Source organism: Protomyctophum bolini, assembly GCF_963924005.1.
Source record: "Protomyctophum bolini genome assembly, chromosome: 8".
Taxonomy (NCBI): Eukaryota; Metazoa; Chordata; class Actinopteri; order Myctophiformes; family Myctophidae; genus Protomyctophum; species Protomyctophum bolini.
Window position 1 is genome coordinate 29,223,617 of NC_137869.1, and position 14,021 is coordinate 29,237,637.

Here is a 14,021-nt window from a genome sequence, read left to right on the forward strand (position 1 = left end):
GTATGATGAAACTATGGTGGTATACAAAAATGGCCATAACTGTTTTTCGCGATGTTTCCGGCAGAGCAGACCTCTCATTCTGTGGACCTTAATGACGAATAGAAAAAACACAAATAAAAAGTATGTCATGACATCACAGGTTAATCCTTAATCGTTGAGCTTTTGGGCCTGTGGCTCCCCGGCTATATTTTATGGCCTTGACAGCCCATACATCCAAACAGAAAAGTCCGATCTGATTGCATTAAATGACGTTAAACTCAGACCTCCACATTTTTGCAGACCCCGAGTAGGCCCTTCCCCATAGTGCAGGGGCAGCGGTGGCCGAATGGTTTGGGGAGCGGTCTTGATATCGTAACGTCACTAGTTCGTATCCCCGGACCGGCACGTTAAAATTACCACCGTTGAAGTGCCCTTGAGCAAGGCATTGAACCCCTACCATGAAATGTTCTATGAGCAGGGCCTGGCTGTCAACAAGTTCTTGAGCTTAGTCCAGTTACCCTGGGTAAACATGGTAACTTTGCTTTTCTTTGCACTTTTATTGTTAAAATTGTTTCTGTACACCAGCTACTTTGAATTTATAATTAATGGACGTAAGGGTGCACGTTGGATTCATCACATTAATGACTTTACATTCGTAGTTTGTACAATGGTGCTACATTTTGTCTATAATCTGCACCTGGAACATGACAGCACATTGAGAGGAAAATAAATGTGCAAAAAACTTTATTACACATGACAGAATGACACAAATGACCTGCTGCTAAGACATCAGAACAGGAAGAAGAGAACGAAGCAGAGAGCACAATCATTTTGAATACTCAATGTAGAAACACGACAGCACAACTGCACAGTATAAGCCACTGTGTTCCTTTAACTGCATGTAAAACATTACAGTATCTGAGTTACGAGGGTTGTGATGTACCCCACAATAAGCTGACAATGCTTCTCTTTTTGCCATCTTTCAACTTTTTTTTATTCAACACGAAGCAGGGTAAGAAACTTGTTTTTGCCTGACATTTCTACTTTTTACTGCTGCCAAAATAGACTTGAATATCTCAAAGTCTCCATTCAAATGATGCATGCAAAGGTTTGACAGTTAAGTAATAGAAAAGCATGATAATCAGGGTATACCACCTGCCTACCAATCGGTTATGTTATGGAGTGATATACTGAATGCCCTATAGGGAGAGCTGAGATGAGTAAGGAATTCATATAACTGGGATATTAAACAATTATGATCAAATCAAAAGTACATATAGTCGTAAGTCTGTTAGACAGCAGTAGTTCAGATATGAATAGGGCCCAAAATGCAGTTACTGTATTGTTAAACTGCCGTCGTCATTTCAAGATCGCTGTCCGATATACACAATTGTATACTAAGAACTTATTTAAAGAAAAGCTGGTGTTTTAATGAGATATTCACATAAATGAGGATACTCACAACAGGCAACATTACAATACATTTTACACAAAATTTACAGATTAAATACTGTAAGCGTAATGTATTATAACAAATAACGGTGTTATAAGATTTCTTCATGCGTGTGATTTAAAGCATAATCCACCACAATTGCTTTTAAGCAAAGAAGCATAATGGGGAAACAATGTAGCGTACCACAACCTAAACATAAATTCTATACCATATATAATTAAGTGCTCCTTACAATATCACCACTGATGAAACTAAGCAACCATTGGTTAAGAATGTTACATCCGAGTATGTTTATACTGCATAAACAGCAAAACATTGCACATATCCTCTAATATAAATTGACGGTTGCAAAACGTTTCTCAAGCTGTCAGTGTCAATGTTTGTTAGAGTATCTAACTTCCCAATGTATAATAAAGACCAATTTTTGGCCTTCGTAAGCAATGTTATGTTGAGCGCTATTAGCAGATATATACAATATTGCAATATGATAAGCCTGAAGGCACTTTATGATGTGTGGGGTTAATACACAGGACCTTATACCCACTTTATGTATTTCCTGTGCCAAAAATAACTGAAGCTCAATGTTGTGAGCTTGTAGATGGGCTATGTTGCTGCAGGACCCTGTCGTGTGACTACAAGTATAAATCAGGCTAGATCTGTTCTTGATCCTTGTGCCGTTAACCTAAGGTAAATGCCTACGGAAAGAAATCTGGCTCCAATATTTGAGGACTGGGAGAAGGTGTATTAATGTAGCCTAATAATTATACAGCCAGCGATGATAAAAAGGGATAGCAGCAGGATAGGTTTCCAAAAGGAGCATAATGGAGGGGGCAGCGCGGTCACTAGAGTCTAACTTCAGTCTTCAGGTATCGTTTCAATACTACCATTATCCACTTGCTTTAATGTCTGTTCTGCTCTCACCTGCTCACTGATCTCAGGGGAGGGCCATGGTTTAAAATGCAACACAGGCTGTTCTCGCCTTAGGCAGGTGCACCCTGTGTGAGCCATCTAGACAACCGACCACCAAGAACTACAGATCCATGAGGGAGTGATTGTCTATGATTATGCAAACGAATAAATGAAAAACATAATCGATCACATTGAAATTATAGGCTTGACCGGTCTCAGAATGTAAGCCTAGCCTACATAAGGCCTATTAATCTAAAGAAAGTTGAAACATCTTTAAAGGCTGTTTTGGGGCAGTACTGTTGAACACTGACGTTTTGGGAATGCTAAAATGCTTTTAATAAGGCCAGATTAATGAGCACGGTATCTTAGGGACAGTCAAGCAATCGCAGTCACAATTACCATGTGCATCTGTTGAGCAAGTTCACTCCTGGACTTTGCTAACTGAAAAGTATCACAGAGCGACAATGAAAAAGGTTAACCAGAGATATCAATATCTCCTCTGCTCCGAACAGTTTGTCTCCATCCTCCTAATGGGCTAGCAAAGCAATACTACAGTTCTGCTGTGCATACCAAAAGAACATTATGCTTCCGTTTGTTTTTCTCAGAATAATAAAGCATATCATCTTTTAATCCTTGCAGGGACTTTGAATGAGAGATGAAAGTGAGTGCAAAGTAAGCAGATGTAGCACGGTCTTGGTGGGGAGGAGGGTCGAGGGGGTGAGATAGATTGAAGTGTCCATCATCTCTAGGTGGTCTTGACCAGGTCATAGACATGGATGTGAAAGTCATCATCGTATTTGATGTAGTAGACAGAGGGTTTGGCTGGGACCTGGTAGATGACCAGGCCTGTTCTCTTCACACCCTTGTCGGTAACATACTCCACCTGTTTCCCCACCAGGCTCTCTGTCTCCTCTCCGGGCTTCCTGTCTGCTGGCAACAGGTGCTTGTTCTCTGAGAGGAGACGAGAAGGGACAAGAGATTAAGGACGCATTCTCACCTGTACTTCGGTAGACTCAGTGAGATTGGGGGGTGAAGTTGCATCATTCTTGCACTTTAATTAGCTGCGTTTGCATTCACACTGCGCTGTGTCAACCACAGCAGGGGACTTTATCAAGGTGTTTAATTCATAAAATGACAGTGAAATCTATGGTGTCAAAATTATACTTTGAGTAATTGTTAGGACGTAACATGGTACATTTTGACTAGGGTAACATGGCTGCAGTGTGTCGTTGGGGACTGGACGTTACCGTGTGTGCGTGTGCGTTATGGCATATAACATTATGCATATGCCATGTTAGCTACAGTTAACATAGATTATGCTGAGCTAAACATTAATTTTGTATTAATGTTTTAATTTTGTATTTATATTTAAAAAAAGATGAAGAAGTCCCCACTACACACACAGTGACAGACAGACATCTGCCACATTGTTTGCTTAATTTCCTTTATTTGATGCGGATTGCATTCACACCTGCAGTGAATCGAAGTAGGGTGCGCTTGGAAGCGAAGCGAAACCCCTGTTTTTTGGCAAAGTAGAATGTGTTTGTTTGATCCGCACCAGAATTCGAATTAGCCTTCACACTTGCCAAATGAAACGCACTTTGACAAAGTGCGAAAGCGACCTAATTCTGTGTGCCATGGATACCAGGACAGCACAATACACTTGCCAAATCAGAGCTGTTATCACACAATGTAACTTTGTAACACACGTTTCTTGATTTCATTTTCAAAACAACAGACAAAAATGGTATAATTAATTTGATTCGGTGTGTCAAAGGGCATGCATTGACAATAGTATTGTCAAAGCTTGCTAAACTGGTAGACCTAAATCAAATGTACCCTCAAGCTAAGCACTGGCAGTATACAGATTTTTACATGTATGGCGAAATACAGTTGTTATGAGCAGAGCTCTCAGTGGTTCGAGGTTAATATTGATATACAGACATGGGAATCAATTAGAAGACAGACAGACTAGACAGTTGAGGCTAGTGGCACAAATGAAGTCATGTGACTGTAGAACTGTATAAGACAAGGTATCATGTAGTATACAGTACTGGTGTAGTATGCAATTTACAAATATAGCACTCTGAACATCATCTGACTTCAGATTTGTCCAGAGGGTGTTGAAATGCTGCTCAGCCATGCACACCTCACGGCTGCCTTGTCAATAGTGGGTTTAGATACAAAGGAATACAATTGTATAAAGCTGTGGCATGCATGAGTCTGTTATATCCTCACTGGCAATACTTCAGTGGCAGGAGGGTTGAATCTTTGTTGTATGTTCTTTGGTGACACGCACATGAGTTGTGGGCACTTTGAACCTTCGTTATAATACTGTAGTACAGTAAGTTCAATGTGTGAGGTATGGATCTTTGTTAATCAATGTATCTACTTGTCTTTCGTTGTGAGGTATGGATATTTAACAGCCATTTCCAGTGGCGGATGGCACTGTCCACCCCTGGAATGAGGTGCCCACTGCCCATTGAGGTGCCAGCCCAGGTGCCACCCATTATCACAGTATATAGTCTTTACACACCGGGATGCAGGGTGTTCATTCTTGTTCGTTCTGAGAGTGCTCGGAGCTTCTCCGATCGAAAATCCAAAGCTCTGACTGTCTTAACGTTAAGTGATAACTCAACAATGACGGTTACAATGAAGTATCATTGCAAACTGCGACTGTATTGGCATCTTTGGTACTTTATAGATTAGTTTAGTTATACATGGGATGAACGATCATTTGAATACATTTCAAACTCTCTCATATTCTGTGTTACCGTTTGTAATGTTTGGGGTTCCATTTGGAAATATTACAGGATTACGGTGTATTAGACAGTAATATTGTAGGATTGTGTGGTACTAAACAACACTTACATTTCTGTTGCAGATGAACTGCAGGCAGTCCAAAATTAAACTATTGCGGGCACACGTGGCAATGGTAAAAACAAATCCAGCAGAGGGTGTGGGACAACATGCAGGGACTGTTTTCGGACAGTTAATAGACGATACTTGTGTCAGTTGTGCGAAGTATGGCTCTTTGTTAATGGATGATTCATTTTCTCTGTTAATTGACAATATGTACATTACTGGTGCGAGGTGATGGGGCTTTATTAACTGCCATTACCTGCTTCAGCTGTGCATAAATCTTTTATTGTATGCTCATATCCAATACCTGCTTCTGGCAGAATCCGTAGGTCTCCATCAGCATAGTCGTCCCACAGCTGGTACATGTAAAGCACTGGGTCCTTCTCATAAGTGATATAATACCAGTTGGTCATAATTGGCGCTCTGGAGAGGACCATGCCCCTCCATTCATTTTTCTCTCCATCCTCCTTTTCAAAAAGATGTTCCACCGCTTTACCAACCAGTTCTTCTGCCCCATGAGGCACCTTGATCTTGTTGTTTACTAAGTGTAGAGACAAAAGGACATATGAAATGAATGTGAAAGTTAACATCACATTGAGGTCAGAGACCTGTTCCCATACCTCTCCCTCACAGGTCAATGTCCTGTTTTGATAAAACAGTGCATGCAAAACACGATCCAAGTTCCTTTGGTTTAACTAAAGCTACTGCAAATCAAAATGCCTTAGCACTTAAACATTTACTCAATACAAAGTACATACAGACAACGGTATTAAAAACACCTACGGCATTAACACTCACCAACTTTTTCAGTCAAGACTTGGAGGTTTGATACCCTCTCATCCTTGAACAGTTCAATGCCATATACGCAGTCAAAGCCATCGTACTTGACCATGAAGAGAGATGGGTTAACGCTGAGCCTGTCAAGAACAGTGCCCTTCCATTTGCTTTGGTTCCCTTTCTCACGCCAGTTGTGTTGAATACGCAGTCCCAGAATACAGTTGGGATCAGGGGTTACTGTGTCACTCAGTTCCCCGCTACTCCGTTTTCTGGAAAGACAGTGTGTGTGTGGGGGGAGTGAAAAGACAGCTTATAAACAGAACAGCTTAATCAACTCAGATACCTGATGAATACATGTCCACTTGTGTGGAACATATAGAACTTGATTTAGCTTATCTCTTAAGGGATGTCACTGCTTTTGAAAATGACAAAGAAGTGTTATATGTGGCTGTTTAGAGAGGAGGATGGAATTTTTTGTACAAAGGAAATTCCTTTTTTAAGCCTTCCTTGTGGTGTTCACTTGAAAAGAAACACCACCAGTCACACGTCTGATATAAAATCCTGGCAGTGAATGTTGTGTAACTGGTTCAACCACTAATTATCAAACCAGACACCACTTTTCCTCTTTATTGTCATATATATACGATAACCAGCAATAATGGCTTCATATGACATGGATTCATGCTTCAACATACCTCCCTCGTTTCTTGGACATGCCTCCAAAATGCAAAGGCTGGTGAATGAGAGAGAGAAGCAACAGATGTATTATACATATTGTTTTAAGTGAGTATGAAAGCTGTCATGCATTCAGACAGGCCTCTACTTTAGCTGAAAACAAAGCTAGCCTACTTAATAAAGACCAGCAGCGACCAGCTGTAGCCTACACAGCAGCAGGGACTGACAACCATTCCAGCCAATGGCTTGGCGCGACGAAATAACTTCCTGGTTATTTCCCTGAACTACACACATTCATGGAGGTCACTGTTTGTAATGTACATAATTTTAAAGCAGCGCGGCCTTGCTCGTCTGGTTCAATTACAGGTTATACATAACATGCTCGTTGTTCAATCACTGTTTGACTATAAGTGTATATCACTGCTGGATCAGGAGGAACAGGAGCCAGTTAAACAGGCTCTCTGTGTGACACACAACTTCAAGAAAACACGTCAGCCATGATCTCACTGTATCTGAAAAATTACAGTACATAGCCGGCTGGATTTGTCGCAGCTATTGTCTCAGTGCTGCTGCGATATTACCTTGCAGAGGTAAATGCACTGCACTGCTCAATGTTACTCAAAACTAAGGTCTACCCGGCTCGGAGTAAGGGCAACAACATCTACACCACATAATCTTTCGATGGCAATAGGTTATCAATAATTCTGGTCTGTTCGAGCTGCTCACCTCAATGCAGATGTTAAGGAAAGTAGCTGCTGCTATATCTGTTTCATACCCTCGCTAAAACACACATCATCACGATCCGGATAGAAATGTATCGTTGTAGTTTAACTTAGACATATCATATAATTACCTTTACGCCGATTTCATATCAGTATTGTTAAGTTCTTCTAGCAGCAGAGAAATGTGGCTACATACAACCACAACCCGCCCATGCAAACCTCGCGAAACCTAAGGAAAATGGGAGGACGGAGCACAAAAAGAACTACATTTCCCATTATGCTTTTAGCTGCAATGACTGCACACGAGGAGAATGTGCACGCAATGAACATTGGGATTTGATGTCCCCCATAAGCGTTATACTTGTAGGCTTCACTTACTAATTGGATCATTGATTTAAATGGGCAGACAAGTCACAATTAAGAATCCGTGTACCTTTCCTTGTTTTCTTTTGGGTCGTCTTTTTAAGGCAGTTCACCATGTCATGTGATATGTTTGTTTGCGTGCGTATGTGTGTGAGGGAAGAGTGAATAGGTAAGCCTAGTCAAAATGTTGTTTAACTTATGTGTTGACTGACTTTATAAAAAAGGGCATTTATCAGCTAAAAGCCTATTAGTATAGCATGAGGGAGAAAAACGTGTGTGACACACACACAAATCTTTATTTCATAGAACACATTGAGAATATACTATGTTGGTGCTCCCCATGTGTGTGAGCTCAGCTGTACTTTTCACCCTTTATACTGACAGCTGTCATATTGAGGAATGCCTATCTGAATGTCGCACTGACACAACAGACCAATACATTCTAAAATGATACCGTTTTGATTTCTCTCCTAGATAGTTCCAGTGATCCTGGACTGCACCAACACAGAGTAAATAAGGTGGTTGAATGGAGTGATAACAATTCCGCTCATCATTAACACAAAAAAGACAGAAGAGATTTTTTTGGGTACACTACCAGAGATACACATAGAATAGGAACCAATGTGATCAAGCATTTGCTATCAGGACCTCTACTCTTTGGAATGTCATAGCCTACCGCAGATGAGATTGGTAACGTCAATTTATTCTTCAAAGTCTCTCCTAAAACAAATCTCTTACACTCACAGTAAGGTCATGTTCCCACGGAGGAAATTCAGTCACCAGAGACAGCACAGCATTTAGATTAGAGAGAGAGTAAGACAAAAGTAGATACAGGAATAATATAAATCAATAATGAAGAAACAGAACACAGTAGTGTACACTTATCTAGCCTGTACTATGCACTGCAGAACACAACCAAATCAGTGTCATCACAGTATCTCACCCAACAAGCACAAATACATATGCAAAACGGTATACACACAGTATACCCCAAATACTAAAGCCTGCATTGCATGTAAACAAAACAACACGCATCCAGTGTCCATAGTGTCCAGCCACAAGCTTAGCAAAGGATACACAATCTTAACATGACTATCATATCAGGATCTTCATTAGTAGTGCAGACAGAAGAGGAATTGTTTACTCTCTCCTGTCGTCTGACTTAAGCAGGACAGCACAGTAGTAGTAGCCTGGCTAATAAGCCAGACTAATATCACACAGCACAGGCAATTTAGTTTTTGCCAATGGCTGATTCGGTCTGGCTCATTAGCCAGGCTACACTAGTAGACACTACACAGTAGTAGTAATAGTAGTAGTATTGCAATGTTTCAGTGCTTCTTGGACCCTCATGTAGGGCTGTCATGATCCTGAATTTGTAGTTAATGATTGTCATACAATTCATTCAAATTAATTGTTGTATTGTTGTTTTCTGCATTGAACATTGGAACCTCTACTGTAAATACAATTACATTTCTGTTTGACTTACAGATTTGTAAACAAAATGTGCACAGGGCAAATATGACAAATAACTGACAATGACCAATAATCTAAATAAATAATGTACTATGGCTAAAACAAGTCATATCATTCTACACTTAAAAATCAACAATCTACCAGCTTCACATCACAGCTCATTGTGAACTTGTATATGTATCTATTTAGGTTTTTGTTTTAACCCATTATACCGGGAACTCCTAGTATACCTTTCAATACGCCTATACAGGAACCTACTGTCTGTCCCTCCATTAAAAAAATATAAAATAAAGGCGAAAGCCACAAAAAAAAACATTTAAAGTTACATAGTGCCGCTTTAATGTTTTTCAACAAATTAAGATGATTTAGATGATTATGCAAAATATTTGCGCTAAACTCAAATAATTGCCATCATACGATTATGTAATTATCGTGTACACCTTTTGAGATGATTTTTATGGGTAACCATTTTACCACACTTGTTGCAAAAATAAGGTTTCTCCCCAGTGTGAGTTCTCATGTGAACTTTAAGGTTTATATTCTGAGTAAACAATTTTGCGCAGACGTGGCACGAGTAGGGTTTGACGCCAGTGTGGATTCTCATATGCACTTTAAAATTCGACCTATCAGCAAACATTTTACCACAGTCAGGACAGCGGTGACGTCTGACGTCGGTGTGAGTGTTCATGTGAAGGTTAAGGTTCAAGGTGTCGTTAAACAATTTCCCACAGACAGGACAGGAGTGAGGCTTTACACCGGCATGAGTTCTCATGTGAACGTTAAAGTTAAAGCGGTGATTAAAACATTTCCCGCAGACAGGACAAGAGTGAGCTTTTACGCCGGTGTGAATTCTATAGTGAACAGCCAACTTGTCGTCAGTCTGGCTGAACGTCATGCCTGATCCTCCGCTCTCGTTACATACGTTTGTGACGCTGTGGTTTGCCATCACAGTTTCCGTAGTATAAGAAGGGATCAGCTGACCGTCACTGGTGATTTTCTGAACAAATGCATTTTTTCCGCTGTTGAAAATACTGTTCTCAGAGTCTGGAACAATGCTGAGGTCCACCTGTTCCTCTTTTACTTGTGGAGACAGTTGCTGGATGGCCTCATCCTCCTCACTGAACATTAGCTCCTGTCTAGGTAGCACCGCCTCAGAGACTGGCTGGAAATCTGACAGAGAGAGCAACGATTACTATGAACATGAAACAACAAAAAGAAAACTGATACACATTATGTTAGTCTATAAGGGGTCTTCAATGTTTTATTCAGGCCAAGGACCCCTCAGCTGAGAGAGAGATCAGAGCAGGGACCCCCACTACTACTTTTTCATAGATCGCTTTATAGACTTTTTAAAACCTTCAATACTTAGTAAACTTGACCTTTCACTCTGTACTTGGTCTGCCGTTTTCTCGCGTCAAATCAAACCACTTTGCTGAATCTAGCTGATCTACAGGCTCACAACAAGAGAACATGAGACGTTGTGTGCTGCTATGTTTGGCTAATGTTCTCCTCAGAATAGGGATGCTACTGTAGGGTTCAAGTGGTTAATGTAAAGAGTATCCTATCCATAGGATCCTATCACACCAAGATTTGGCGGCCCCCTCTCTAGTAACTCTGAGGACCCCATTGGGGTCCCGGACCCGCAGTTGAAGACCCCTGGTCTATAACAACAACTCATTCCAGTCATATGATAGAAATGTAAAAGTGTTAAATGTAAAGCTAGTTTTACCCGCTGTCTGTTCCTCTTTTACTTGTGTGGAATAATGTTGAACAGCCTCATGCTCCTCCTCACTGGATATCAGCTCCTGTCTATCGTTGAACTGTTGTAAAGGATGCATGTCCTCATTGACTGGCTGGGAATAAGGTTTCTCCCCCGTGTGAGTTCTCATGTGAACTTTAAGGTTTATATTCTGAGTAAACAATTTTGCGCAGACGTGGCACGAGTAGGGTTTGACGCCAGTGTGGATTCTCATATGCACTTTAAAATTTGACATATCAGAAAACATTTTACCACAGTCAGGACAGCGGTGACGTCTGACGTCGGTGTGAGTGTTCATGTGAAGGTTACGGTTCAAGGTGTCGTTAAACAATTTCCCACAGGCAGGAAAGGAGTGAGGCTTTACACCGGCATGAGTTCTCATGTGAACGTTAAAGTTTGAGCGGTGATTAAAACATTTCCCGCAGACAGGACAAGAGTGAGCTTTTACGCCGGTGTGAATTCTATAGTGAACAGCCAACTTGTCTCTGCCGGCAAACTCTTCGTCACATCCGGGACATTTGAAGGCTTTCTTTCCTATATGACTCCCCTCCACGTGTTTCACCAGGTCCGAGTACGAGAGGCACTGCTTTCCGCAAAAACGGCAAACCTTTTGCTCCATGCAGAAAATGTTGTCGTCAGTCTGGCTGAACGTCATGCCTGATCCTCTGCTCTCGTTACATACGTTTGTGACGCTGTGGTTTGCCATCACAGTTTCCGTAGTATAAGAAGGGATAAGCTGACTGTCACTGGTGATTTTCTGAACAAATGCATTTTTTCCGCTGTTAAAAATACTGTTCTCAGAGTCTGGAACAATGCTGAGGTCCACCTGTTCCTCTTTTACTTGTGGGAACAGTTGCTGGATGGCCTCATCCTCCTCACTGAACATTAGCTCCTGTCCAGGTAGCACCGCCTCAGAGACTGGTTGGAAATCTGACAGAGAGAGCAACGATTACTATAAACATGTACTGAACAAAAAGAATACTGATACACGTTATCATGTTAGTGACAGTCTATAAGGGGTCTTCAATGTTTTATTCAGGCCAAGGACCCCTCAGCTGAGAGAGAGAGAGATCAGAGCAGGGACCCCCACTACTATTTTTTTATAGATCGCTTTATAGACTTTTTAAAACCTTCAATACTTAGTAAACTTGACCTTTCACTCAGTACTTGGTCTGCCGTTTTCTCCCGTCAAATCAAACCACTTTGCTGAATCTAGCTGATCTACAGGCTCACAACACGAGACGTTGTGTGATGCTATGTTTGGCTAATGTTCTCCTCAGAATAGGGATGCTACTGTAGGGTTCAAGTGGTTAATGTAAAAAGAGTATCCCATCATGCCAAGATTTGGCGGCCCCCTCTGTAGTAACTCTGAGGAGTCAGGCCCCTATTGGGGTCCCGGACCCGCAGTTGAAGACCCCTGGTCTATAACAACAACTCATTCCAGTCATATGATAGAAATGTAAAAGTGTTAAATGTAAAGCTAGTTTTACCCGCTGTCTGTTCCTCTTTTACTTGTGGGGAATAATGTTGAACAGCCTCATGCTCCTCCTCACTGGATATCAGCTCCTGTCTATCGTTGAACTGTTGTAAAGGATGCACGTCCTCATTGACTGGCTGGGAATCTAACAGTGAGAGCAAACAATTACTTGAAAATTTGCAATAGATTATGATTCACTTTATTATCAATTAGATGCACTGTTTAGGCACACACACACACACACACACACACACACACACACACACACACACACACACACACACACACACACACACACACACACACACACACACACACACACACACACACACTTTTAAAACCCTACCCATTTTAACCAAATACATACATAGCCTACATACATTTCATGTTTAAGCTAATATCGGCCGATGTGATTAATTATTAATTGTACATCCTTTAATACTAGTCTAGATTTAGTCTAGATTAGACATTTAATATAATATAATCGGTTTTCTGTGTTATTTTCATTCTCTGCCCATCCTTTCTTTCTTGAAACTGCATGACAGATAATTTTACCCGCTGTGGCTGTGTGATGAGACAATAATATGAAGAAATGTCATATTAGACCATTACAAAAACATATTCCAGTGATCTGGTAGAAAATACTTTTAGGTTTAAAGGTGTCTTTAGACAGTTGACAGCAACATATCACCCAATACTGTATGTCAAGCACTAATGTATTAAATATACGACCAAGAAGGAAGGTAGTTTTTATGATAAAAACCAAACAAGTAGGCCTAAATATAATCACACTTTCGTGAGTTCACTACCAAAGTTTTGTTCATTATTGAAGCTAAAACCTCGTATTATAGGAGCCATTATGATGGTGGTATATGTTATGTTGGCCATATTATTTTTGGACACTTCATTGGTTGGTGGCAGGCTTTTAGAGTCACACGCAGCACTAGTGGGTCACACACACAGGTGCAGTGATCATGAGATGGATCACGTGCGCACAGGGAATGGGGAGCGACAGACATTCAAAAGAACAGGAGACAATCGCTTATGGTATGTTCATTTCAACTACACAACTCTGTCAATAAATACACCCAAATTGGACATCCACATGTTATGTTTTTGTGTTGCACTACAGGCTGCAGCAGCACAAACATAAGCATAACATAATGGATGTCTAATTGTCCACATGTTGTGGTGAGTGCAGATCACCACAACACAACAACATCCCAAAACAGGACCTGCCACAAATCTCACAATCGCCTTACTTTGCCTTAAAGATGGATGAGTAATTTCTAATTCGTACCTATTCTGTACAGGTGTGTGTGAGGCTGTACTGTGTTCAGTTGTAGTAGATCTTGTTTCAGCTGTTCCACCTCCCACTTGGACTGAACAACTTGCTCTTCATATTCACTGATGGTTTTCTCAAGCACACCAAAGATCTCCTCAGCAGCCGCTGTCAGGCGTGCCTGGATAAACAATCTGAGCTGTTGAGATGACATTTTTGGAGCACCGATACCGACCTTAGAGTATATATAAACTCTATGATACCGACCGACTGCTCAAATCAAATCGCTG

At 41.0% G+C, this 14,021-nt stretch overlaps 2 protein-coding genes across 2 annotated transcripts; both read right to left on the reverse strand.

Annotated features, from left to right (window-relative positions):
* Positions 1–706: 706 nt before the first annotated feature.
* On the reverse strand, positions 707–7,618 carry LOC308320078 (spindlin-1-like). Its single transcript, XM_080770392.1, has 5 exons — positions 7,509–7,618; positions 6,676–6,713; positions 6,002–6,249; positions 5,511–5,744; positions 707–3,292 (listed from the first exon to the last, which is right to left on the reverse strand). Exons 2-5 carry the CDS (start codon positions 6,693–6,695, stop codon positions 3,087–3,089), a joined length of 708 nt encoding a protein of 235 aa, XP_080626518.1. The 5' UTR covers positions 6,696–6,713; positions 7,509–7,618; the 3' UTR covers positions 707–3,086.
* A 998-nt stretch (positions 7,619–8,616) lies between these two features.
* LOC308319871 (uncharacterized protein) lies at positions 8,617–14,021 on the reverse strand. The gene is made up of 5 exons (XM_080770099.1): positions 13,999–14,021; positions 13,750–13,966; positions 12,463–12,594; positions 10,943–11,902; positions 8,617–10,383 (listed from the first exon to the last, which is right to left on the reverse strand). The coding sequence occupies exons 2-5, from the start codon at positions 13,943–13,945 to the stop codon at positions 9,641–9,643; spliced, it is 2,031 nt and encodes a 676-aa protein (XP_080626225.1). The 5' UTR covers positions 13,946–13,966; positions 13,999–14,021; the 3' UTR covers positions 8,617–9,640.

Bases quoted from the DNA above. Each gene is read 5' to 3' on its own strand.
- LOC308320078 (XM_080770392.1), bottom strand. From the start codon at position 6,695: ATGTCCAAGAAACGAGGGAG. The intron at 5,745-6,001 runs GTGAGTGTTAAT...CTCTACACTTAG, and splicing joins AGTCTTGACTGAAAAAGTTG to TAAACAACAAGATCAAGGTG. The intron at 3,293-5,510 runs GTATTGGATATG...GTCTCCTCTCAG, and splicing joins ACGGATTCTGCCAGAAGCAG to AGAACAAGCACCTGTTGCCA.
- LOC308319871 (XM_080770099.1), bottom strand. From the start codon at position 13,945: ATGTCATCTCAACAGCTCAGATTGTTTATCCAGGCACGCCTGACAGCG. The intron at 11,903-12,462 runs GTAAAACTAGCT...TCTCTCTGTCAG, and splicing joins AAAAGAGGAACAGACAGCGG to ATTTCCAACCAGTCTCTGAG. The intron at 10,384-10,942 runs GTAAAACTAGCT...TCTCTCTGTCAG, and splicing joins AAAAGAGGAACAGACAGCGG to ATTTCCAGCCAGTCTCTGAG.